Source organism: Cyprinodon tularosa, unplaced genomic scaffold (assembly GCF_016077235.1).
Source record: "Cyprinodon tularosa strain WSP-4 unplaced genomic scaffold, ASM1607723v1 ctg167, whole genome shotgun sequence".
Lineage (NCBI taxonomy): Eukaryota > Metazoa > Chordata > Actinopteri > Cyprinodontiformes > Cyprinodontidae > Cyprinodon > Cyprinodon tularosa.
In genome coordinates this window covers 1,016,745-1,044,286 of record NW_024038504.1, presented here as the reverse complement: position 1 = coordinate 1,044,286, position 27,542 = coordinate 1,016,745, and the positions used below count along the sequence as shown (strand labels likewise).

The 27,542-nt window shown below is 36.7% G+C and overlaps 1 protein-coding gene across 2 annotated transcripts in view; it reads left to right on the top strand.

Moving 5' to 3' along the window:
- Positions 1–27,542, top strand: part of agbl4 (ATP/GTP binding protein-like 4) — a 424,654-nt gene that overhangs the window by 159,495 nt on the left and 237,617 nt on the right. For both annotated transcript variants that reach the window (XM_038281088.1, XM_038281089.1), the window contains exon 4: positions 4,965–5,059. In XM_038281088.1, coding sequence (XP_038137016.1) covers positions 4,965–5,059 — 95 coding nt within the window. The remainder of the gene's footprint in view (positions 1–4,964; positions 5,060–27,542) is intronic.

Below are 27,542 nucleotides of genomic sequence, written 5' to 3'. Positions count from 1 at the left end.
AATCGACCAATCACATTCACTTCATTCACTCGTGTAAAGAAAGAGAATTCGGAACTGCAACCGTTGAAACAGCCGCTACCCTAAGGCTCTAAACTTTTCTTTACCACGGATTTCGAATTGCTGACTTTTTAAAATTGGTCATACTGAAAACAAACAACAACCAAAAAAAACAATGTTGAAACTGTGAGCTATGTCCTCCATTCTATTTAATTTCAAAATCATTTTCTATAATATTTGAGGTATTTATTATGATTATTCCATATTTTCCATATCTCCTTAATATTATCCTTATTACCTCAATTAATTTCTTGTAATATTTTTCTTGCTGCTTCTCATTAAATTTGCTAAATTATTTTTATATAGTTGATATTTCATCTCATTCTCATTGTTTTTATTTTTCCTTGTATAGATTTTTAAAGGACAACTTTGGAAAACAAACAAAAACTCAAACGCCTCATCAGTTCTTATCATCTCAGATATTGCAGTGCAATATTGCTGTTTTGTTGATTTATTGTTAAAATTGATAAATGATTGATAATATCATTCACAACAGACCGCTCAATATCTTTTGGTCAGATAAGAGTCTCACTGTGTGATGTAATTCTTGATATTTTTGGGGGGGTTTTTGGAAGTAAATGTTAACTGTAAATTGTATTCATAGATTCTTCTGTTGCATTATGATTACTATTAATGATTTTTTTTCATCTTTTTTTAATCTATTCTCAGAATTAAAAAAATAATACTTTTTTTGTTTGACAAAAATTACAACCAGGGACCATTGAAGCTACATTTCTTTTCAATACCAATAAAAAGTCTTTGATTTATGGAGTCTGTCAGTCTCTTAATTTGTCAAAAATCAACTATTTGTGTAGCTGCAACCACAAGCTGCCACATGTTTTGTTTAACAGAAGTTCTAAATAGGGTTAACTCATATGAGTAAGGTGGCAATGTACCGCAATTTGGATTTCATTCTTATTGCCTTTACTGGCCATGCAGATATGTAGGTTATGTGATGGAGCCAAACTTGACAAAGCTGGATGAAAATAGATGCTTCAAACTCCCTATTAAAGACCCACACTGAGTCATGTGCGCTTGCAGGCAGGTAAACACATATTCTCCCACCAGCAGACAGAGAGCACAACCTTTGAAATCTGGTACGGGTTGGCCATAGAGAGGATTGGGATGATTCCCAAACAGCTGGTCTGTTTCTTTGGCTGTTGCTCAGGATGTGATTTTTCTACCCCAGAAGACACAGTAGCACTGCTATGCCAGTGTGTAGCAGTCCTCAAGGCTGTAGGTGGCTCAGTGCATCATACAAAGGAGATACTAATGCCCCTTGTCAATAAAAAAAACAAATTAAAATAAGAACTAGAGAAAAAGGACAGGTTAAATGAGCAAATATGCTAAAAGAGAAAGAGATGGATGTCCTAGGGAAAGTTTGTGCAGGTGCCACTAGTGTCAGCTGCTATCTGGGAGTTGATGCATAGGAGTGAGGAGGAGGAAGAGACAGAGACTGATGACAACAGAAAAGGGAATGTAGAAAAGGTGATGGAAAATGAAGAGGAGAAGAGCAGGAGAATGGAGCAGAAACCACCAAACAAAACAGTGCCAGTGTATAGGGCTCAGTTGGCAGTCAGTGTTTGCATAGAATTATATTAATCTCTAGAGATCTAAGGATCTTCAAACAGTGGAACATTTTTAGATTTCAGAGCTTGCTTGTTTTCAGGATACAGCTATTGTTTTGGCTCCTTAATAACCTGCTTTGATTTTTAAAATGTGATTAAGTAAACTTTTAAAAACTTCAAACAATTTTTATTTCTATTTATACATACATAGACACACAAAAATGTACACTGTACATAAAGTATACGTTTTTAAATTAGGGTCTCACTGACATGCATCTATTGAGTGGATTAGAGGCTCCTGGGCTGAATTTTATTTTACCCACACGTCTCTGAAGAAGACAAACTGAGAAAAAGTTGGACAGAGAAGCTTTGGCGAGATCAAGAAAGAAAAGTTTGAAAATAAATCAGGTAAAAACTCTCCAAAAATTATATTAAGACATTAGATAAGGAAATATGCAGTAAGACAGCTAAAATATAAGGAAATGAAGAGATAGATATATTAATACACCAAATATGGTACATAAAAGATAAATGAAGAATATTTTTAAATTATTTGAATTTAGCTATGTTCTGTCATCAACCCCCTATCTAAGACCAAAATCTAAAGAGGAAACAACTAATGGATAGTTTCCTATTTGTCCATGTTTAAGTGAGTCTAATAATCAAGACACCCACCTTTGTGTTACAGTCTTTACCCTACGCTCACCATTATTATTTCTATAATTTTTTTGCTGCTGTAAACACCACATTTCTCTTTTGTGGGACAATAAAGGGATTTTCTATTCTACTCTTCTATTCTATTACACATGAATAGACCCTATGTTGAAATCTACTACATTTTTATGTTTACAAATCTTGGAGCTTGAAAATATCCATAAAAAGCAGAATTCCCCCAAAGGTAACAACATTGTGAAAGTGACGACCCACTGTTGCCCCATGTTCAACCTGTAGGAGTTTATGCTGCAAGTTAATCACTGGATGCCATCTGCTGGGTTTCCATTGATGGGAGAATTTAGAAGCAGATCTTTCCATATTATTTAGGTGTTGTGAAATGGCACTTAATGAATAAACTGAACTGGAATAAACAGGAAAAAATATGCAGAAAGAACCACTTACTCCTATTACAATGTAGCAAAAATTGCCCTTTTTAATAAGATAGTGAATGAGGAATTTCATTATTCTTTTCAAGCTTTGCTGCTGTGAATACTGTATCAATAGTGGAATAGTGAATAATTATTTAACCCAGTTAGTGTTAGCTAAAACCAAACTAAACTTCCCAGAAGTTTAGCTTGGTTTTAAACAAAACACTATTGTGAAATGGGACAATTTGGAGGAAAAGCAGAGCGAATCTACACATAAACAATTTGTACATATGAATATTTCATACAGTAGATTACATAGAAATAGATCATAATGTTTGGTACAGACGGAAACATGCAACAGAGATTCACAGGTTGAAAATAGAAATAATTCAACCAATAAATCCAACTTCTAGTTGCTTTTGCTGAAAGAGCCAACGAAGGCAATGGAAATTGTGATGTGATTAAATGTAAACACAAAGCTTTAAACAGAATATGACAAGATTTATACAGGAGCTTCAGCTTTCATTTAAAAACACATATCTATAAGCTAAAGATAATGAAACAGTTATTTAGGAATAAAAGAATTTTGAAAATAACCCCCCCCCCCACATACATATATATAAAGGTATTTCTATAGTACATTTCTTCACCAATTTATCGCTGTGAATCTCTTTCCTTTTATCTTTTTATTACTGTTTTATATTCACAGTACCTGATTTAACAATCTCTTCATTCACTTCACTGTTTGCCACATTTGTTTTTTCAATGTTTCAATCTGCCTGTCTGTCTTCCTTTTTCTTTATTTTACCTCCCTCTTTTTCATTTGTCAAAACTTAGGTGCCTAAACAGGCAAAACGCAAAGATTACAAAAAGTGGGTAAAATGAACCTAAAGAGGAAACAATCTGAATTTGTTGTAAATGAAGAATGAGGCTGGAGCTGTGCAGTCAAATAAAGGCAGTGGAGTCAGAGTAAGGCTGTATTTGCCTGAGGGGAAAAGGCTGAAAAGTAGCTCTCTCAACAGATGTGCGGGGCAGTAAAGTGTAATTGAAATGCCAGCAGCAATGGTCTTATCTCCCTGCTACAGGAGCCTGCTGCCAGTCTCAACATCAGTTAGATGTCATTTTACCTAAGTCTGAATCAGCCTGCCACAATCCGCAATCCCCATTCCTCTGATGGTAGGCAGAAGAAAAAGACAGAAATGGATGAGGGGGAGGAGAAAAAAAGGGGGAGAGGGGAGGGTGGGGATTTTGTAATAGGATTTCAGTAGCACCCAGTTAACTTCCACCACCTGGACTTAGTTGGTAATTTGATATGCCCCATCAATAGGATTCATTTACACCACCATGGCATTACCGTTGCCATTTCTTTGACTTTTTTGAAAAATATATAAAATGGATTCATTTCTTCCCACATATTTCCTTACTTGTCCTGATCCTAATCAAGCTGGAAGAGGGAGGGAGGAGGTGCGGGAGATATGTTCCATAACTTTTAAGCAACATACAATGTCCCTAGACCCAGAGGACATTTACAGACAGGCAGCATGGTTGTCCTGGACTCTGAGCAAGGTTACATTTATTTTTCATTTATTTATTTATTTATTTTTTTAGGCCTTGCAGCATCCCTATGGAGAGAACTATAATGTCCTTCCAGATTAAAGGCTGACACTCCTGAGCTGCTACTTTTTATCACAAACTCTGTTTCCACAACATGGGATCATCTGCAGGACATTAAAGCTGACTTATTTCTAGAATGTAATCCTAACATGGCATGATTTTGGTGCCTGCGGTTATATTTGTGGCAGCGATGAGACTTCTCTCCTCAATCTCACCATTTATGGCTTATATTTTTTTCAGGTGCCATATGACATGAGTTGTAGTAAACCAATAACAAAGTACTTCTAAACTAAAGTGTGCTTTATATCTGATTATACTTGGTGGCTAAATCACTGTCAGATCTCCTGTTCATGCATTCACATTAAAAGTTATTTTTTATGCACTTAAAATGATCCAGATGTATCAGATTAAAGAGAGCTGAATGCACAGAATACTTTTCAGATTTGTCTTTGCTAAAAATTTAAACCAATTCCTCCCTTTTCTTCCACTTCAAAGTAGTATTCATCTGTTATTCTGGGAAACTTTTAGTTTCTATTAAAAACAGTTTTTCAAACATATTTTAATTACTTTTGTCAAATTACGTTACATTATAATTTGAAAGTACCCGTTTTATGACCACATGTTGTTGTTGTTTTTATTTCAGAGGGTGATTTTCAATGTGGTCAATTTCTCAAAAACCAAGAGTCTGTACAGAGATGGCATGTCCCCTGTTGTAAAGTCTACCAGCAGGCCAAAATGGTGAGTAAACATAAAGATTTATATCCATCTTTATAAATACCCATGTAAACACCCTGTGCAATAACCCCTTATAATAATCCTACCAAAAAAAAAAAAAAAAAAAAAAAAAAAGCTGTCATATATGGATGCACTGTATATACTGTTTATATCCCATGCACCTTTTCTTCCTTTGGCACATTCTTCTTCTCTTTTGACTATTAAAGTTGATGTAACGAGTACATTTCTCCACTGTCAGATCAATTAAGTCAATCAATCAATCATCAAGTTTATGTTCTACATCTATGTTTGTATCTTACACTTTATACTTTTCATGTCTGTAGTGTATTAATCTACTGTCAGGATACTCAGAGTATTTTTATTTAAAGTATATATATATATATATATATATATATATATATATATATATATATATATATATATATATATATATATTAATCTAAAGCTTGTCCAATCTGACCAATGGTTTATACACAAAATCACCAACAAACACACTCACTCACATGTTCACTTTACAAACTGAAACTTCACCTGTGCAGACTGGATGCATCTGGGTGCATTAGCATGTTACTTATGGCTTCAAGTCTGATGGCTGTCTGATGCAATATCGCTTGACTGATGGAGATGCAGATATGTGAGCATGCGTGAGTGTGAATGAATAGGTGGGGCAGGAGGGAATGGGCACGGTGCAGTGAGGTTGGGTGTGATGTCTGCCAAGCAGGCTGGTGAATCCAGCGGGGCGAAGAACAGGGGAGTATGATGAAGTGTTGCTATCCAACAGGAGCCCTGACATCTGTCACCGGTTGATGGAGGGCATCGGCAAAAACGGCAGGCATCTGCCACCCTGAGCTGTGCACGTCTGCTAGCTTGGTGCACGCACCAACCATAGCGTGCTGAGTGCAGGCTAATAGGAAGAGACAACGGACACGACAGGATAGTTTGAAAAGATGAACTGCTGTCTGCAGTACAACGCAGTGCAACATGGTACAGCTTAACTTAACCTCTCTGCTCTTTTTGTTTTCATTACTTGTTTAGTTTCAGCTGTCTCTGTTGTTTGCTCATGCAGAGGTATGACTGTTTTCACAGTTTCTATCTCCTAGTGACTGTTTTCACAAAGAGAGACTCTTTAGCTATTTTTTAAGATAGAAATTTTATCTAATTGTTTTATATTTTGTTAGTGTAGCATTATAACCAGCAGTGTATCCAAGTAATTTCTGTGTACAACAAAAGTCTAAATGTCTAAATACGAGTCTTCAATTACTGACCTCTGGACCCACTTTACTGCAGGTTTTCGGTTTTAAATAAATGGGTGATTAATAGGCCTCTGCAGCCCTTGATGGCTGCTGATTAGGGAATCCAATTATTTCATTCAGGTGTGGTGGAGCACAGACTTCTAAAACATTCAGAACAGCTAGTCTTAGGCACCAGGGTGTAATTTTTTTTCTTTCTTTTTTAAAGGCTGAGTGAAATTAGGTTTTTAAAGTGAAATTAAAAAGTTTTTTTTTTTTTTTTCCAGAATAACAAATTTAATATATTTTATATAAGCACTAGAGATCATTGTGGTTTTTATTTTGAAGGCTGATTCCAAATATTTAGTTTGAAAATGTTTAAAATATTCAAGTTGCAATAACTGTTTAGTACCAGGACTGAAACAATTAATCGGATTAATCACGATTAATCGATTATTGAAATAATCGTCAGCTAATTTAGTAAACAATTATTTGGTTGCGGAAGTATAAAGACTGTAAAATATGCCTTTAGCTGACAGAGCTATACACTTAGAGCAGTAATTCTATAAAAATTTGAACAAAATATTTAAACATTTTGCATGCAAGAATAAGAAATTTAAAAAAAGGATTTTTTCATCTGTCAATATGCTCTTTCCAGAATTCCTCAAGTGGAAAAGTTTTGGTTTCCCATGGTGTATTTTTGTAAAAATCTAATTAATCAAAAAAATAATTGACAGATTGATCGATTTTTAAAAATAATCGTTAGTTGCAGCCCTGTTTTGGACCCTCAAACAAAAAAACACAAACTTTAGTTCAGGGTCATTCAAAAGGTACTACTGTACTTCTCTATCGAAGCATTAAAAAAAAAAAAAAAATCCACCATTTTAATCTAATTTTGTCCTGGTTCTGCCACTGAAAATGACAAAGTTGAAGAATAGCCTCAAACACCTTTCTTGGTTGCTGGAAATTGTTCCTTCAGTGGAAATCTACCGTCACATTGTGAACAAATAGATGTGGGTGATTCTAACTTTAAAACTAAAATTAACACACAAGGTATTGATTTGTACAGAAAGCCTCTAAGCTTATTAAATCCTGTTTTACTTTCTTAATCTCTCAATGTAAACTCTAAAATGCTAAGCACCCATGCTTTTAGTGTTTGTTTGTCTTTATTATCCTGTTATTTAGATACAGCAGAATCTGACACCTGACACCTCCACCTCCATTTTCCTCCAAAGGCTAAAATCTGCTTTAACCAAACCTTTCAGCAGCATGCCAGCTAAGGGACATAAAGTCTCCTGCACTTGCAGTGCTATTTTCTAGGCTTCCAAGACCCCAGCTGTCATTGTCTGTGTCCCCAGAAAGTGGCCAAGATGCTTTTAACACAGCCTCCTCTATTTGACTTTCTATGAGCACAACAAAGCACAGATAGCTCCTAAACTAGCAATCTTCTTTTTGACAGTTACAGATATGGAATAAATAAATAAAGGCAGTGTAGAGAGCTTCACATGTCTAGTCCAGACTCACTCATCTTAGGCTGAGGGAGAAGGAAAGAATGAAAAAGAGGGGGGGAGAAGCTTAGACATCAAGAAAGACATTGAGTTTGGAGGAGAAAAAACACAAAAAACAAGACAGAGATTACAAAGTCAGGTAGACATGAAGGAGAGAAGTAGAGAAAGTCAGCAGCAAAAGATTGCTCCCCTCCCCCCACCAGCCTTATGTCTGTTTTTATCAAAAGGATCGTCAGTTTTAGCTAAGGAGATGAAGCCTTTATCTCCCCGTGCAGGTGCCTTATGTCCCGGGGCTCCGGCTTCATTTGGTGCTGGAGGCTGCAGAGCTCAACTGGCCTCAGCAAAGCTGGGCATCTCAGAGACAGACGACTGGCAGATTATAGTCCAGCAGGACATTCACTGCTACAGGTGGAGGGATCTATCGTTTATCCCTTATCCAATCCCCTTTTTCCTTCAGTCCATCCCTCCATGACATTTCTAGCCAGGAGACACCAAAAGCCTTTATTATCTCACTTTATAGCACAGCTGCAGGCAGCATGTTTGATAAGAACAGATTTTCAGGCAAAAAATTAATCGCTTTCTAAAAATATGCAATAATAATGATTAGATTGTCAAGAGTAAATAACTAAACTCAAAGCAGAATTCACTACCTGAATAGTGAAAACAGCTGGATGCAAGCAGAGCTGTTACTTTGCACCATTAGAACCATATTCATTATTCATAGTGACTTCCAAAAATACCAATCAACACTAGAAAGTGGGAATTGACTTAACATTCGGAGTGAAAAAGTGTGAGTACTTATGAGTCAGAGGAAAGAGAGCAAACCATATTTTTTTATACTACACTGTCGAACAAAACAGCCCCCTCGGTGACAGTAAGTGCCAACTGCGCTCCCTGCGGTCTGCTTGTTGTTAGACTCTTAGAGCAAAGAATTGCTCAGGATCCTTATTTCTCGAGATAAGCTAATTAGAAAGTCAGAGAGTGTGGTGTAGTGCAGCTGTTGGAGGCCGGGATGCCATGACTTGGATAATGGCCTGCGAGGTTGCACAAGACTGCATTGAACTTTTAAGGAAAATTCATGATAACATTTTTAATACTCTGCAATAATGAATTGTTTTGTCATTACCAATGCAAATTATTAAATATATTATTCAAAAATGAAAAAAAATGATGTTAGAGGGCAATGTTCTGCTTTAAGGCTTATTAAGACACCTGTCACTTTCCTACTTCTGTCCAATTGCATAGTGAATCATTTCAGTATCTAGATGTAGAGTAGGTTAGTTGCTTATAAAACTGAGCATTAGAAAGGTGAAGATAGATGAATTAAGTGACTTTAAAAAGGACATGATTGATAATACCAGACGGACCTGACGGATGGACTGATTTTCTATGACTTTATTGCAAAACCTCTCAGGTTTGGAGGATGTTGCATGGGTAAAACACCTGGATGATATCAGAGGGCAAAAGGCACACTGCCTTAGGATGATAGAATAATCAGCAGTAGCTTTGATAAACAGCCATATACCAACTCTGAGCAAAAGACATTTTAAAGCTTCTGAAACAGAACACCACACTGGATGTCACCTCTACTCAAATAATTGTATTGCACAGACTGACCAAATAGGTCAGGTCTACTGTATAAAGAAGTATACCTGAGCTTGAGCTGCAACTTTCAGATAGCAGGGTCAGAACTTGGCATTAAAACATTCAAATGGATCCTTTCTGCCTGATATGAACAGATCATTCTGTTGATGGTGGAGTAATTCTATCTGCATTATTTTCTTGGTATAATTTTGTTGTGCATTTTTTAAATACCAGGGGAAGGGCAGGCATTTATCACACTCACCATCTGCATTGCCATTTTCCCCTGCTTCCAAGTTGTGCGTTCCAATACAAATGGGTCAGAGTTGCCGTGACGGACCTCACGTTTTCACTATTTTTTATTTTTTAATAGAGCACAAGAATTACGTGGAAGTGGCGCGAATACAAGGTTTAAGCCTTGTATTCGCGCCACTTCCGAATAGGAAGTGGCGCGCGAATAGGAAGTGGCGCCCACAGATGGGCAGCTAACAAAGCTGCATCAACTCATATCACATCAGTTTAGACCAAAATCTCTAAGCAGTGTTCCTAAAGCAGTAAAAGACCTGTCTCATTATATAAAGGCATCGCTAAAGCATTCAAACTGGGAAAAGTGAGGTTTGATTAAAAAGTAAACTGTGAGCATATTTTTGAAGGACTAGAGGTCAACATTGCATCTTTAGATATCTAATTTTGGTCAAATTACATAATGACATAACAGTGAGTGTGACAATATAAGAGCTGCACTACTTATTCTGCATCATAAGGTAACTATCAAATGATTAGTTATCAAATCCTATTGTTGCTTTCTTCTAGGTGAAGCTCTGATGTGTATCTTTGTTAACTACCATTTATGTGAAAATTATTTTCTTCTCTACAAGAAAATATTTTATTAGAATATTTTGTAATCAACCTAATTGACTTTAATTAAATGCAGATGCCAGGTTTGTATTTTATAAATTTCTTAACACAAATTATTAGAAATTGCTAACTGTACCTTCTAATTTCATATTTTCACATCATCACTTTTTAACAGACTTCTGATGTTTTACATTTGGAAATCAGTCTCATTCGGAATGTGTCCTTTAATTAACTTTCCACTTCTTTGTAAGTCTGTAGGTGTGCAGTTAAAAATAGCTTCACCTTTAACTGAGCTAACAGATGAACAGTCAGGGTTGGAAGTTAGCTGCCAAACATTGCTTCTAAAGTTGGAACCAGAAAGCCTTGATCAAGGGTAAATTTTCCTTTTTTTTAAAGAACGTTATTATTACAGGTGACAAATAAGACAGAATACTTTTTTTCTCTTTTCAAGCAGCTGCATTCAGCTGGAAGTCTGACACATAGACATATAGTCAGTCAGCCAATAAGTCAGTCAGGATGATTTTGCATTGCATCTGAAATCCCTCCTCTAAGTAGTTGATGCATCTGCAAAGTGAAATTCTATTTGGAAGTGTCTGATTCCCCATGGAGGTGCATGTTTGCAGTAATTGTTCTGTCAATCAGCCATGCCCCATCCTGCGTTTTGTTTTTTATTTTTGACTTCCCACCTGTTACGTCCTGGCAGAGGGTGAGAGGTGAAGAGAGGTGTGACCGAGCACAAGAGGGAAAGGTTGGAAACATCCACTGCTCTGATTCATTCTGCTCACATTTTTATTTGGTTTGGGTGTGTGTTTGGCTTAATTAATTCATAGGTTGTCTATCAGTTCACATTTTTAAATATGTTTTTAAAATAGATTTTACTCTAAAAGAATATAATCTTTTAAACTTATAATAAATGATCTTACTTGCTAACTTGTTTTATAAATTACATAGGTACTTTAAATAAACATAGTCAAATGTTTGCTAGTATACAGCACTAGCAAACATTTGACTATAGACTTACCGGGGGGAAGTAAACTGTATTGACTATAATGTTTTATTCATTAAATGTAAATTACAGCCTTGATTCAGGTTGACAACTAAAATCCAGCTCCATTTTTTTGCTTGATTTGATCTAAAAGAGACAGTAGGATAAAAGTAGCTGCTGACTAACCAGGGTTTTGCAGAATGTAGCTCCCAGTTAAACTGTAAGTTTAAAAAAAGTTTAAAAGTTTAAAAAAAAAAAATAAATATATATATATATATATATATATATATATATATATATATATATATATATATATATATATATATATATATATATATATATATATATCATCTATAAAATCTATGCTAAAAATGTTGTTTTCAATTGGTTTCTTTGCAATTCAAGATGAGCTTTTTTAGTAAAACCCAAACTTGCTTTGTTAACCTGAAGAGAAGATTGAAGGCAAATTATGCTTGGTATTAATTTTGTTTGTCAATGGCAAACATTTTTCATAGAAATGTTATAATATGCATGGCCCAGTTTGTAGCACTGTTGCTCTGCATGGAGTTTGCATGTCCTCCTCGTACATACAAGGATTCTCCTTAGATACTTCTTACCAGAATCAAAAAAACATGACTTCAGATGATGATTTAACAGATTTGGGACCTTCCTAAAGTTTTGCCGCATAAGTTAGATGTCCCCTTTCTTTTTTTTAAGTTTCAGATCAATGTTCATCAGCCAAAACCGTTAACTATAAAACAAACAAAAGCAATTTTTTTCAATTTATTTATGTACCAGTTTCAAACAGATTTTACCTTAAAGCACCCTTTAACACATACAAATTAATTCATACATAGTGTCATATTTGTGTGCATTCATCTTAAGGCTGGAAAACTAGTCTATATATTTATCTATATACATTTAGGCTATCACCATTTCTGAAATTAAGTTATCTTATGTCACATTCTTTATAAAAAATGCAAGACCTGAGTTTCACAAACTAACAAAGTAAAGTCAAACATAATCAGAACTGGACCTGCTTGTGTGTGTATTACTGATATGGCTTGTAGTACCATGGAAAGATGCATTCTAAGAACTTATGATCAACGTGAATAAACCTTTTATCCAGTATTAATCTCCTCTCGTTTTCCAACTGCTGCAATGCTGAGCAGGCCATCTGAGTGAGAACACAGGCAGAGTGTGATGATGGGGAGGGAGACGGTCCCTCTTTGGGGGACTGAGGATCAGGCAGCAAATTGCAGACGAGCAAGATGTAAAGGTTGTATGATAACTACAGCAAATCTCGGAGACTGGTTCAGCACACATCTGGCCCTGCTCCTCGTCTGCAGCTGAACCATTTGCACAATTAACTGTGTGCCATGCCTTTTAATAATAGACATTTTAATTGCCGACAAATGAAGAGTGATGTAAAATAGCTAATAGCTTGTGCTAATTAATAGGGGGATTGAATGCTTGTTAATTAAGGGCAAACAGGACAAGGACCGTCTCGCTTAATTTGAGCAATAAAACCGAGACGAACGCCTGATTTCTTAACAGATCATTTGCAGAAAAACACCTAGCAACCTTCCACTATGCTGTCTGAAAACACTTGCTGTCCTTTTCCTTGCCTTTACCTCTCTGTCCTGTGGTCAGAATCTTAGATGCATGCATAATCTAAGCATACACAGAAGTAATATAAAGAAAAATAGCCTGGCCTCCTGCATACTACTCCCCGAAGATAAGAAGAAATGAAATAAATCCTACCTATATAGTGTCCTCAGAATGTAATAACAAAAGCTATTAGCTTCAAGTGTTTTAGAGTTATAATAAAACGCCTGATTTGTTTTCATGTCTGGCTGATAATTTAAACAGAAACCAATTTCTGTTCATATTTAGTACGTAGGTGTTCTGCTTCAGTTATTTCTTTGTGTCCTCAGCTGAGCTCTGAACTAAAAACCCCCGAAGTTTACTGTCCATTCACACCCATGCTTCTCAGTTTTAAAGCTTGACTGCCTTTATGCTGTGAAACAACATTTTTATGACACCTGAATTATACTGTGCGTCAGTCCCCCATCTCAACAGAGAAACCTTAGATAATTTAAAACAGAGATTATGTCTAATGTCGTCTTGTTGGTTTCATAAGCTGACCCCATTTGACCATGGAAATCATCACAATAATATGAATTTGCTTGAGTTATGAGACACGGTCTAAATATTGAGGAAATTTGATGTACGATATTCCATTTCAATCAGCCTTGTCTAAGGATAGAGGGCCAGGTAAAGAAACCATGATACGATCACCATGAAGAAAATAATTGTAAGTATTTTTACCCTTTAAACCTTTCTAAATTTCATAACATAAAAATGGCTTAATGTAGTTGGGGCTCCCTCATGTACACTGGGACAAATTTCCAAAAAACTAGAACGGAAGAAAAATGAAAGATTTTTTCTACTCATTGTGCACCCGGCGCGAAAGGGGCGAGGGGCGATTAGCGATTAGCCTCTCATGACCACCTCCCGATGGGGAATCGTAAGGTCATGAGATAATCAAACTTGTTAAGAATTGAGTAGGCCCTAATGAGGTGTTCTTGGGCAAATCCTGCTGTTGAAGTAGAGCTACGAGCATCTACGAGCCAATTTACCTGAACCTCACGCACTGTTCATGTGCAAACAAGGGAGTCCAACCAGCGCCATCTTGTTAGATCACATCAGAGCGTTGGGCCTACAGTGTGAGAACATACACCGTGAGCTGGTAACTATTATGCTGTTTCCAAACCTTATGGCTGTTGCCATATAATTCTACTTGGTAATTATGTATGAAATTTAATTAAAAGTAGTTTTAGAAATAAAATCATATGCAATGGACACAGACTGAAAGGTAGATGACAAGAGGAGAAAGAATATAAATTTTGGAGACAGAGCGATAAAGAGAGAAGAGGAAAAACAACACAAACAGCACAGGAAACGCAGACTAACTGCTAAAAGTCTGCTTCAAGACCTGCTTGAAATGAGAGGAAAAAAGTTCCTAACCATGCACGACACCCTGAGACTGTACGCTAGCCGTAAGGAAGGAGGCATCACTATCCAAGATGAAACATCCATGGTCCAACAGACGATGTGCTCAGTGAATGTCTCAGACAATGGGGAAGAGAAGATGATGTGCTGGAGGTCCCGTCAATGGATGTCAAGCCCCTACATGGGATGTACCACCAAAATATAACCAAAGTGGCGGATCTCACGAAATCAATGGCTAGACAAAGCTGGACTGAAGAACAACACAGAGACACTGACATCATGGCTGCACAGGAGCAGGTCCTGAGGACAAGACAAGACCCCAGGTGCAGACTGTGCAAATATGCCCCTGAGACAATCCAGCACAAAACTGCAGGGTTTAAGATCCTGGCAGGGAAAGCTTATGGAGTGCCATAACCAAATGGCTGGAATAGTATACAGGAACATATGTGCAGAGTAGGGGCTGGAAACCCCAAGGTCAGAGTGGGAGACACCTCAAAGGTGGTAGAGAGTGACCGAGCAAAGATCTTGTGGGACTTACAGATTCAGACGGACCGAAAGGTAATGGCAAACCAAACGGACATTGTGGTGGTGGACAAAAAGCAGAGGAAAGCCGTTGTGGTTCACAAAGCAATATCAAGTGACTGCAACATCAGGAAAAATGGAACATGAGAAACTAGAGCTGGAGAAAACCTGGAAGGTCAAGGCATTGGTCAGTGGACAGTGGTGCCTGTGGTCATTTGGGCACTCGGGGCAGTGACCCCCAAACTTGAGGAATGATGGAGTGATGGAGGAGGAGTGAACCTTGGAAATACATCAGACATCTCGGAAAAGTGCAGTTCTCGGGAACCCTCAAGCTCCCAGCCCCCTCTCTTAGACCCAAACATGAGCCGAGAAGTGCACCACCCCCAAGCAGAGACCCCACAGTGCCAGGGGGCCCAGGAAAGGACCAGAAGCTGATGGAAATGAGATGGTACCCATCAAAGCCCTGCACTAAGATAATCAGCAAAGAGTCAGTGGATTGAGGAGCCAAGAAGCGCTGAGGCAACAGAGTATGGTACACAGCCCTGATCTACTTTCTAAAAATGTAAAAATCCTTTTAACTCAGCCCGTCTGAGTAAAGGCACACTACACCTTTCAGATTTCTGTTTGCTAAATTTCAAAACCACATAACTACTGTATGTTAATCTATGGCAAGCATAAAACAATACAATTAGATCTGTGGTTAAAACATAAAAAAATGTGTAACATTTGAAAGGATATAAAATTTTTACAGCACTTTATTTTTCATTGGCCCATCTGCCTTAAAGAAATAGTAGACCCATCTAATAATCTAGTTTTACTCAAACCCAAACCTGGGCGAGAGTCTGTATGTTAAGCTATTTTATTTTTTAGAGTTATTATTGTTTTTAACTTTCTCTATTTTCTCAGGGTTTAGTTGGTGAGAAACATATTTAAAGTGCTGTAATATCGAAAGGGTACTTTTCTGTCTCCACTTCTGAACACCTTCTGTGAGTCTTTATTCTTTTAGGTAATTTCTTAGGAAATTAAGCTGGGGAATGAGAGAGAAGAAGCTACAACTGCAAGTCAACAGCTCAGGCATTTTTCTTGTTCACAGAAACTCATTAGTATGCTGCCAGAGGTTGTGAAAGAGGATTATGTGGAGGAAATAATGGGACAAAATGTAGCAAATAGATTAATAATCTTCTGGATGATAAGGATTTGATGTGTGTCTGTGGGTGTGCACACCATCACATATGCCCAGTTTTGCAATGAAACATTAAGTGTATTACAACAGAGAGGCAACCTGCCCCTGACTCCCCATTCAACCCACAAAATGACTTACCTGGACAGTTTTATGTTTGCCTGGAGGAGAATTAAAAAGCCACTTCATTTCCTCTTTTACAGGCTGGGTAGGCATGTCAGCACAGCCCTCCCTCTGAAAGCGCTCTAATCTAAATGGTTTTGTCAGGGGAGATTTGGTAGATTGCAGAAGGCAGAGGTACAAATTGGTTGTGTCGTCTTATAATGAACTAGGTTTTTGCAGCCAACAAGCCAATGATTACTATACTGTAAGTCACAGATGCCTTGAGTATTGCAGAGGACCCCACCTTTACCTAACCTTGCTTAAGAAGCTTGTTTTCGTGAACTTGGCAAAATATTTTGCCTCTAAACACATTTAGTTTTCTATCCTTGGGTTTTGCAATGCAACGGCTGCAGAACTTAAAAGTTTAAGCTTCCTTCACATAACAAGTATACCTACCACAATATTCAATGTGTGGAATGATTATTATATCTTTTCATGCATAATTGTACATGTTTACAAATATCTTTCCTATCAGATCTTGCTGATCTGTTATGAAATTTGATCATTTTGATGAAGATTACAGAGTAATGTCAGATGTTAGTGAAGCTTTCAACAACAAAGTTGTTTTACAAAATACACTTCGACTCAAATTCCATATTTCTTTATTAAGTTAAATGTTGTACCACATATTACCAAAACTTATTTAAATAGCTTCATATATTCCTATTGCTGTGGGTGGGAAGAATCTCCTGTTATGGTAAGCATTATGGCAGACTTGAAGACACTCTTTAGTTGCATAACAGCCTCACTGAGAGGAAGCTTAGGGTTTGCTGTAATATTTTACATCTTATAAAACACCCTTCTTTGCTCAGTCCTCTCTAGAGGCTACCTAACAGAGCCCAGAACATAGACAGCCTTCTTTAACAGCTTGTTGAGCTTTTTAACTCAGACATATGCTGCTAGCCCACATACAATAAGAGATGATATTGCACTTCCCACTACATATTAGTCAGTGTCAGAAGCAAGAACCTGCATATCTTCTAAGTCTTCTAAAAATATACATATATAGACAGCTTCAATGTTGTTTCCAGTTTAGACTGTTGTCAAGGTAAACTGTCTATCTTAAAGAAAGATTACAATATTATTCTCATAATATATAAAGTTCAAGGTTAGTGTTAATTTTGCCGTCTATGAATATTGCTGAAATTTAGCATAATAGTTTGCATATAGAAAACAACTGCCAGGTTAATGCTAACATCCTCAGAATTTTTTTTTTTTTTTTCCCATTTGGAATACATTTCCTAATGAGGAAATTATACGCCACTTCTGTCATATTAAACCCAATAAGAAAATATCCACAGGCTATTCATTGCATAATGTACAATATTTAAGGAATTGCAGATTGTCTTGGTAGCTGTTTTGTAATTTTAATTGCATAAATACACTGCTGTAGCACCGGCTGGTTAAGGTTTTTCACAGTCAACTGCTCTACAGAGTTTTGATTGGCTTTTAAGTTTCATCTTGATAAAACTTGAGGTTTTGATATCTGAAAAAAATATATAATAATAAAACTGGAGGTGTTGATATCTACAAAAAATAAAACTGGATGTGGGAGCTAGGCACAAAGACATGTACATAATTAGAGGGGCTGTATTTAACCCCTGGTCTGGTAGGTATCTGTGCCAGAAATGTAGGATTACTGGTTAATGGGTTTAAAAAAGTGTCTATAAAATGACAGGAAGTGGTGTTTCCAAGCTTCCAGGTTGAGTTATTTTTTAGATAAATTTTTGGAACTCCTTTGGCTTTTGCCTGTTGCCTACCTGCCAGATATTTATCAACCCTTTTTAAGATACGACTACAAAAAATTTACTCCTGTATGGTAGGACTAATATGTATACTTATACAGCTACAGCTTAATTCTGTGTGACTCTGTAGTTTTATACTGTAGCTACCTGTATATCAACATATTATGATATCAGTCTCCCATTGTTTTTGGTTAAACTAGGCAGTCATTTGCAGTGAGAGGTAATTTTTCAGTGATAAATAAGTTAGTATTTTTCAGTTTGGCAGGAAGGTCTAAACTATCCTTTTTTCACTGGATTCTCCTTTTCTCTATGCTATTTTAAGTCTCTTTATCTTCCTGCATCAGCTTTCTCTGTGGAGATGGAACCCATCAAGTGTAAACACAAATGCAACCTCCATTAGTTTTCAGTCAACCCTCTGTCTTTGCCAGATTGCGTTTGAACATGTTGGTCTCCAAAGTTTTCCAAATACTGCAATCCCTGCCCTTGCTGTTTGCTTTTTGGGGGCTTGAATTTTATTTTTATTTTTTTTGAAAATGCTCAGCTGTCTCTTTGACTCAAATGTTTCTAGGTGTTTGACAAGAAAGTGGTGAGCTGGAGTGTAAATGTTTTGGGAAGTGAACCGTCTCAAAACCCAGAGCTGTAATTGAAATCCTTTTTGTCATCTGAAATGTTTTTCTGTTATAACTTAGATGGGAATTTGAGAAACTGATAAAAGGTTATGATGTTTGCTTTCTCAGTCCTAGCATGTGATATTAGTTATTTATCCCATATTTTATGCCAAGAAAACACCAGTCATTTCAAGAATCCTAACAGTTAAAGTATAAAATATTAGCCATTACTAAAAAGAAAAGTCTCCTAATATCTTGTCAAACTGACTTAACCTTTGTGTGACTGAACTAAATAGTTGTTTTGATATCTAAAAATGTCCAGCGGACCATTTGCAAGATTGCCATAGAAATCCTAACCCGCATCTCTGTCCAATTCAAAATGCCAGATAAAAGCTTGATTTGACAGCATAAACTTCGGAAAACCATAAAAGCTATCATGTTCCTGTAGAGAGCACTGCCACCCGAGTCTGTGTATATATAGGTTGCCTTCTGCCTGGGTGGCTTGGGGTGTGTGCACCACATGTGTGCTTGGCTTGCTCTATAAATGTGTGCATCTGTTTGTACTTGCATGTGTTTGTGTTTGTCAGCAAGTTTGTTGACAACACTGTAGGACATCAGGGTGGGATTGCTCTGACTGTGAGGAAACAGTTCATCTGAATATAGATGGGTCCCATCTGGAGGCAGTTGGCTTCGGCCCTTTATAATTTTGTAAGCAGCTAAGCATCTGGGGCCCGCTAATGAAACCAAAGGCACAGGACAAGGCCCTGTGCTACTGCAGGCTGCCTGTAGCTGTCAAAAATGCAGGACTGGGGATAGGGATAACAATTTAAAAATGGATGGAGGGAGGCATGAGCCAGGAGGAAAGAGTGTGTTGAGAATATTGGATATCTTAAAGAGACCTCGATGACTCCTATGAGACAACATTCAAGAAACCCAAGTAGGCCATTAGAAAACTGAGCCATAAAACGAAGACAGTGGTGTCTTTATTGTGGCCCATTAACTTAGATGTTCATGTGGAGCTTGCTGCTCAGTGTGGTACTGTAATGAGCAATACAACCATGCCACTGCATGACTGATGCTTTGGATAAAAAAGAAAAAGAAAAAAAAAAACTTTCTGTAGTTAAGCAGGAATAACAAATGCTAGCTTTTGAGCAGTTTTATACCAGAAGCTTGCTTGAAATTTCTCTGTGGCCTCAGTTTTTCCATCGTCTGGTCTTGAAATTTCAAATTGATTTCTCAACTGAGGGGCAAACAAAGGATTGTTCTGTTTCATTCGAATTAGATCAACCAGTAAGTGATGTAATGTCCCTTAAGGTGCATCTTGAATTCCTTTTACCAATTTTTTTTACCAGTAGATGTAACTCATTTGGGATTAAATGCATATTTGATATATAGCAGACATTGAGAATTTCTCAACATTAAAACTTAAGAATGCTTTTTCAGATTGGATACAAGACTTTTTCAAGGGTTGAAGACTAATCCTTTGCAAGTCTTTTTATGTTGAGTAATATTCCAGTTATTTGCCTTTGGGCACTAAAATAAATGTTTTTTACATTTTACAAGGGCATGATATGGTCTAAGAAAGTGCAAATAAAACAAGAAGAAAAAATAGTAGAATAATAGAAATACACCAAGCTAATAAGAAGTCAAAAATTTATATTTCAGCTAATTTTGGAAAACAAAATGGATGTTGTTACTTTGCACAGCTTTGCACTTAACAGCTTATATTTTATAAGCAGGATGTCTCTTACTAAAGAAGTAGATGTTAAATTAGGGTTAGGGTTATGGTTGATACATAAACGTGTTTTTTTCACCATAGAAATAGTAATTTTGTTCATAAATCCTGGTTAAGTGGACTATTTCATATCTCTCATTTCGACACATTGCCACGATAACCAGATATGGCCACATAACCTGCAGCTTGATCTGCTGCACTGTTATATTAGGCCTTATTAGTGGAAGGTAGTAAGATTGATTGTTTAATGTCTTGCCGTTACCAACTAGTGTTTGAGCTAGCACAATAGCTTAGAACACTGAGCATATTTGGTCTAATCTTTTTTTCGTATAGGACCTATAACAATCAATTCATATATTTTTTATGTAAAAACATATAATTTTCAAGCTAATTAATAGAAAAATGTCTCTTAAAACATATTTCTGGTTCTTTTAATCTCATTCTTTTCCATCTTATAAAAAACGCTAAAGCTATTGATACCGGTATATATTGTAGTAAATTATTTAGCTCTTTATATACATTTTAGCCACTATTAAGAGCCGCTGGAGAGGGTCCAAAGAGCCATATGTGGCTCTGGAGCCGCAGGTTGCAGACCCCTGGTATAGGTGAATCAAGTAATCAGAATCGAGAAAGACAATTACGGTACATAAAATGTATAGCTCTATGAGTAACACAACAGCTTGGAATTTTGTACAACCTCACTGGTTGTAAATCATTTACTCATAGTGGCTGGTTTTAGCTGGTTGTACTTAAAACATTTATTAAGTTTCTCATTGGTTGTTGCTTAGCAGGGAAGATATAACCTAAATTTCATGCTTTTAGTAAGCAAATAAAACTTACCATATGATTGTTTTTTAAATATGTTCACACTGCCTGGGTTCCACCAAAGAATGAGCTCTGGTAAAAAAGTACATCAACTCCAGAACAAAAGCAAAGGACCCTGTGAAGATGCTTGATGGAGCTGCTTAGTGTATCAGTATTGATAAATCTTTGCTGCATTACATGCAGCAGTGTAGTAAGTGTACAGTACTGCATGAGGTGCAGCAGTAAAAGGTCCTGGGTGGAAATAACACTTGGCACAGTTCCTGAGCACTGCAATTGAGTTTTTAATTAAATGAAGCAAAACAATTAAAGCAAAGCCTCATAATAATAGAATAACTCAGATTACTCAAATAATTGTTTCAGGCACAAAGAATAACATCGAAAATGTTAACAGCCTAAAGGCTTTAGGCAGAATTAAATATCTTTTTATCAATTACAAAGAGAATGCCACACCCCTTTTTAGAGAGGTCTCAATCATTAGTAATAATGAAAAAAAAAAAAAAACTATTTCGAGTTCAGATTTTAAACTTTTATTATGTGCATTAAAAGTTAGCACAATATGCATAATTAAAGCACTGCTTTCCATGTGCCTGGCATCTTTTATGATCTTGAAAAAAATCCAGTCACTGATTATTCAGTTACTAAGTAGTTCTAGATTATTTAAAAAATCTGTTAATCACAATTAATCTGATTAGCTGTTTCAGCCAATTTATATCAGTTTTAATCAATCTCTCATTGATTGAAATTGCACTTATAAATCGGTAAATAATTTGACAGTAAAACAGAGAGGTAGAAAGGCTTAATTTATTTATCAGTTCTGTGTCTCAAGACTTGCTCTTCCTCTTTTTTCACATTTCCACCTTCACTTAGTTATGTGGATGACCCTGAGCAACTGTACAGTCCACTGTGTTTAGTGCTAGTAGTTTGCTAAGGGCATGGCCAGCCATAGGTCCTTTTTCCTTAACTTTATTATAGCACCTTTATTACTATGTCTGCCTGATTTCCCAGTGGCAATGAAATGAAAAAGCAATTGGTTCTCCTTTTTATTACTGTCATCTTTGTTTTTAGACCTAGAGAGTAAAATTTCCCGAACTCAAAGAGTTGCACTTTTACCCCTGTCTGAAACCAGGAGAAAGAAGGACAATAACTGGGAAAATAACAATAGTGATGGTAAAAAAAATGACATGTCACAAACACAGCTGAAACCAGAGGGCCACTAGGATGTTGTTTATGACTAGATGAGTCAATAAGTGTCGGATGGTGGCCTTCGCTATCTGCCAACTCCCACAGTAAAGGAAAAGATGTTTCAGAGGAGATTAAGATCACAGATGGTGAGGAAACAGGGATGTGGAGAAAGGAGGATGAGGTGGAGTGTGGTAAAAGAGAGCTGGACATTTAGAAAGAAGCAAAATTAGGCTTTCTAAAGGGAGTAAAGACAAATCATGAAGAGGATTTGAGGTTTTTAGTAACTCCATGAAGACGTGCTGATGGGAGATTGGACTTCTCTGCCACAATGCCTCAACTCATTTATCATTTATACTTCATTAGGGGACAGTAACAAGGCTGTGTAAGATCTTGCAGGTCCGTTATTATTCAGATATTTTCAACTTTGTCATCCATCTATTGGCCTAAGCATTGTAAATTATCAACACTTCAAAAAATACCAATACCGTTCTATTGGGACTTAGTCTTGTTCAGCATTTTTATCTTGTCACTTTAAATCAGGACTGCAGTCTCTACAATTTCTTGTGTCGTCTTTTTTTTTTTTTTTTTTTTTACAATAATTCTAGAGACAGCAGCAGACAGTTATAACATCTCAACGGCTGCCCTCCGGACCTTCACACGTGTAATTATAATCGAGAAAGATAATTAAGAAGGCGGAGAAGAAGACAGATCTTGTCATTCGGAGAACAATGTTGTCCAATCTTCTCATGTGTATTCTCACTCAGTTATCAGTTGACGTGTTGGTGCAATCAGCCAGAATGCTTGCTGCTAGGTTTGAAAGCTGTAAATGTCAACACACAAACCTCTAATTTAGTTAAGATTCAAAAGTTAATGACATCAGAAAGGTTGTTAAGGGTGTAGAAAGATTCATGTTCGTGTGATCTCTCTAATCATCTTCCAGTCATCTGTCACACAAAGATTCATGGTTTGATACTGCACAGTGCTTACTGCTGGTTCTGCTCAAGCAGAGAACTACAGGGATAGCCAGTGATAGATTATTCTTTCCAACCACAACTGAATTCAGATTTCTGCTTGTCTGGCCAGTTATGTGTTTATTTCCCACAAACCTTAGCCCACTTTTGCAGATAAGGGAAAACCTTATGAATAGTGACCTACCTATGTGAAAATCCTATTCAGCTGCCTTTATATACTAAGCATTTACCCCTTGTACTCTTCCAAACACCACTCTGCAGATGTACAATGCAAAGTTTCACAGGCCTAAATCAGTTTTGTTTTTTTAATGTTTTTTTGTGTGCAAATTATTAAATATCTTTTTGTTATGACACTAAAATGCTTTCATACTGTACTTCTAAAAAGAAGAAATAAATAGCAAATATTGTATCTGATATTAATACACTCAAACAGCTTTCCGTAGCCTTGAAGTATCTCTGTCTGTCTGTGGAGAGAACTGGCTTAGGTTCTGCAGTTATCTCCAAAAGCAAAGCTTGCTCTTGTCTAAAGACACAGCAGCTTAAAAGGCTAGCCCATGAATGAATCATTGTCTACAATTAAGTAGTGCGACTTCATCGTTAACAAAGGCGTCAAGTGTTTTGTCCTAGACTGTCCAACATGTACAGGTCAGGCTTTCTTACAAAGAGAGTGTATCTGTTGATTTGCTCACCAAGTTTAAATTTGTGAAGCCCTGTAGGGAATCCAGTGTAACCAACAACATTTCTTTCACTCATTCAGTTGTGGTATGTACACTCTTTGGTTTTTAACATTCAAAAACCCTTTGCAATTAAGCAAAAACAAATATGAAATATTAAGTGGTAAAGACATTACATTTCTTCTACTGCTCCCATTCCTTTTAATTGTAATATTTTTAGCTTAGGATGACAAGTTGGTATGTGGGCATTATATGCACAGCTTTTCTGGGTTTATTTTTAATCTCATGGATGGTAATTACCACTTTACTGGAGTAATTTTTTTAGGCTGACCAGTCCTTGGATGGTTTGCCAATGTTCCATCGATTCAGATGGATTTAAATGTTGTTTCAATATCTTTTGAAGATGGCATGTTTTTGTTTATCTCCATGCCCATTCTTGTCTCACAGGTTCTACAGGTGCTGGTCATAAAATTAGAATATCATGAAAAAGTTGATTGATTTCAGTAATTCCATTTAAAAAGTGAAACTTGTATATTATATTCATACATTACATACAAACTCATATATTTCAGATGTTTATTTTGTTTAATTTTGATGATTACAAATGACAACAAATGAAAATCTCAAATTCATCATATCAGAAAATTAGAATATTACTGAAGACCAATAAAAACAAAGGATTTATAGAAATGTTGGCCAACTGAAAAGTATGAACATGAAAAGTATGAGCATGTACAGCACTCAGTATTTAGTTGGGCCTCCTTTGGCCTGTATTACTGCAGCAATGCGGCGTGGCATGGAGTCGATCAGTCTGTGGCACTGCTCAGGTGTTATGATAGCCCAGGTTGCTCTAATAGTGGCTTTTAGCTCTTCTGAATTGTTGGGTCTGGTGTATTGCATCTTCTTCTTCACAATACCCCATAGATTTTCTATGGGGTTAAGGTCAGGAGAGTTTGCTGGCCAATTAAGAACAGGGATACCATGGTCCTTCAACCAGGTACTGGTAGCTTTGGCACTGTGTGCAGGTGCCAAGTCCTGTTGGAAAATGAAATCTGCATCTCCAAAAAGTTGGTCAGCTGCAGGAAGCATGAAGTGCTCTAAAACTTCCTGGTATGTGGCTGCGTTGACCCTGGACCTCAGAAAACACAATGGACCAACACCAGCAGATGACATGGCACCCCAAACCATCACTGACTGTGGAAACTTTACACTGGACTTCAAGCAACGTGGATGAAGTGCCTCTCTTCTTTTCCTCCAGACTCTGGGACCTTGATTTCCAAAGGAAATGCAAAATTTACTTTCATCAGAGAACATGACTTTGGACCACTCACCAGCAGTCCAGTCCTGTTTCTCTTTAGCCCAGGCAAGACGCTTCTGACGCTGTCTGTGGTTCAAGAGTGGCTTGACACAAGGAATACGACAGCAGAAACCCATGTCTTTCATACGTCTGTGTGTGGTGGTTCTTGAAGCACTCACTCCAGCTGCAGTCCACTCTTTGTGAATCTCCCCCACATTTTTGAATGGGTTTTGTTTCACAATCCTCTCCAGGGTGCGGTTATCTCTCTTGCTTGTACACTTTTTTCGACCACATCTTTTCCTTCCCTTCGCCTCTCTATTAATGTGCTTGGACACTGAGCTCTGTGAACAGCCAGCCTCTTTAGCGATGACCTTTTGTGTCTTGCCCTCCTTGTGCAAGGTGTCGATGGTCGTCTTTTGGACAACTGTCAAGTCAGCAGTCTTCCCCATGATTGTGTAGCCTATAGAACTAGACTGAAAGACCATTTAAAGGCTTTTGCAGGTGGTTTGAGTTAATTAGCTGATTAGAGTGTGGCACCAGGGGCCATCAATTTTGAACCTTTTCACAATATTCTAATTTTCTGATATGATGAATTTGAGATTTTCATTTGTTGTCATTTGTAATCATCAAAATTAAACAAAATAAACATCTGAAATATATGAGTTTGTATGTAATGTATGAATATAATATACAAGTTTCACTTTTTAAATGGAATTACTGAAATCAATCAACTTTTTCATGATATTCTAATTTTATGACCAGCACCTGTACTAGGGTAGCAAATTAAAAGGAATTCAAATTTTAATGAATCAATTCACAATTTATCGGTGGTAGAGATTCCTTACCAACTTGGTCTGGATAACTTTTATCGCTCGATAGTTAAAATCAGTTTAAGATGTTTTTTTCATGCTTGGTGAGTTTATCGAAAGAGCTTTTTTTGTTTTTTAAATCACTAGTGGCTTGTTTATTGTAAAGTGGGCTGACAGGAAAGATGGTACAAGAAAGGGGAGACATGCGGCAAAAGACTAAAGGCTGGATTTGAGCCCAGGTCGACCACGTCAAAGATTAAGGCTGACATGTGTCATGTACGCTAACCACTGCTCCATCAAAGCATACCCTAATTCATATAAAGAACTCTAATTTCTTTATTTTGATGACAAATATATCTCATAGAAGGAGATGACCTTACTGTCAATAGTTGACATCAAGAACTGATAGGCTATAAGATTCTTTAAAAATGGAAATGTGATATTTTTTTCAGAATAAAAATACTGGACTACCTAAAAAAATCCCTGCAGTTGAATAGTTTTTTTCCTCCATTCATTTTTAACCAGATTCATTAGTGGCATAAACTTGGTATGACCAGTTGTACTTCAGCATGTTTTTATTTGTATTTTTTACGCGTTATTGATAGTATAGGTGCAAAGGCATCTGTACTGATATGTTTAAACACCAATAAGCTTGCCATCAAATAACATCATTGTGTGTATGTGTTTGTGTCCGTGTGTGTGCTGGGTCTTCACTCACTCACTCTGGCATCTTCTCTGCTCTCTTGGCCAAACTAGCAGCTGGCAGATGGAGATTGCCCACTCATCAGGCCACTTTATCACTTGGCCCACAGAGTTCAAGGAGGCTGTCAAAGACCAAGCTGAGGAGCCTTCTCACTTATCAACTACACACACACTCACACGACCAGTTTCAAGTGGAACAACTTTGCCAGCTAGCCCCTATAAAGAGCAGCTAGGTGCTTGTCGTACCACAAATAGTTTGTTGAAGAATTAAAAGAACAAGTTCTCATATTCTAGACACACTGTGACATTTTTGTCTGTTTTAAGTTTCTTGGCAGGGTAAAGTGTTCCTATACATATATATATATATATATATATATATATATATATATATATATATATATATATATATATATATATATATATATATATATATATATATATATATATATATATATATATATATATATCAAGTCATAAAACTTAAATAATATGGATATGGTTTCTTAAACCTGGTTGTGAGTTCACTGTACCCCAAAGATCTCCACAGCTACCCAACCTTTAATGCCTCCTATGGGATGTGGAGGAAATGGAGATTCTGCAGCATGGATTTGCAGCAGGTAAATATGAAGCAACTGCATGATGCATTCTTTTCAATATAGATCTACAAATTTGAGGAATATTTATACATAACATATTGGGAATTCATATTTCCTAGGATTAAGGTAGAAGACCACATTCCTCTTGAGAGGAGTATTGGAAACTTTAGGGAAGGTAAACAATGATGGAATTCAAACAACCATTCATTTTTAACAAAAATAATTATGGGGCAGCAAGTGGAAAAACATATCTCTTACATTTATTTACCAGAAATTACCAAACCTGGGATAATAGTGGGAAC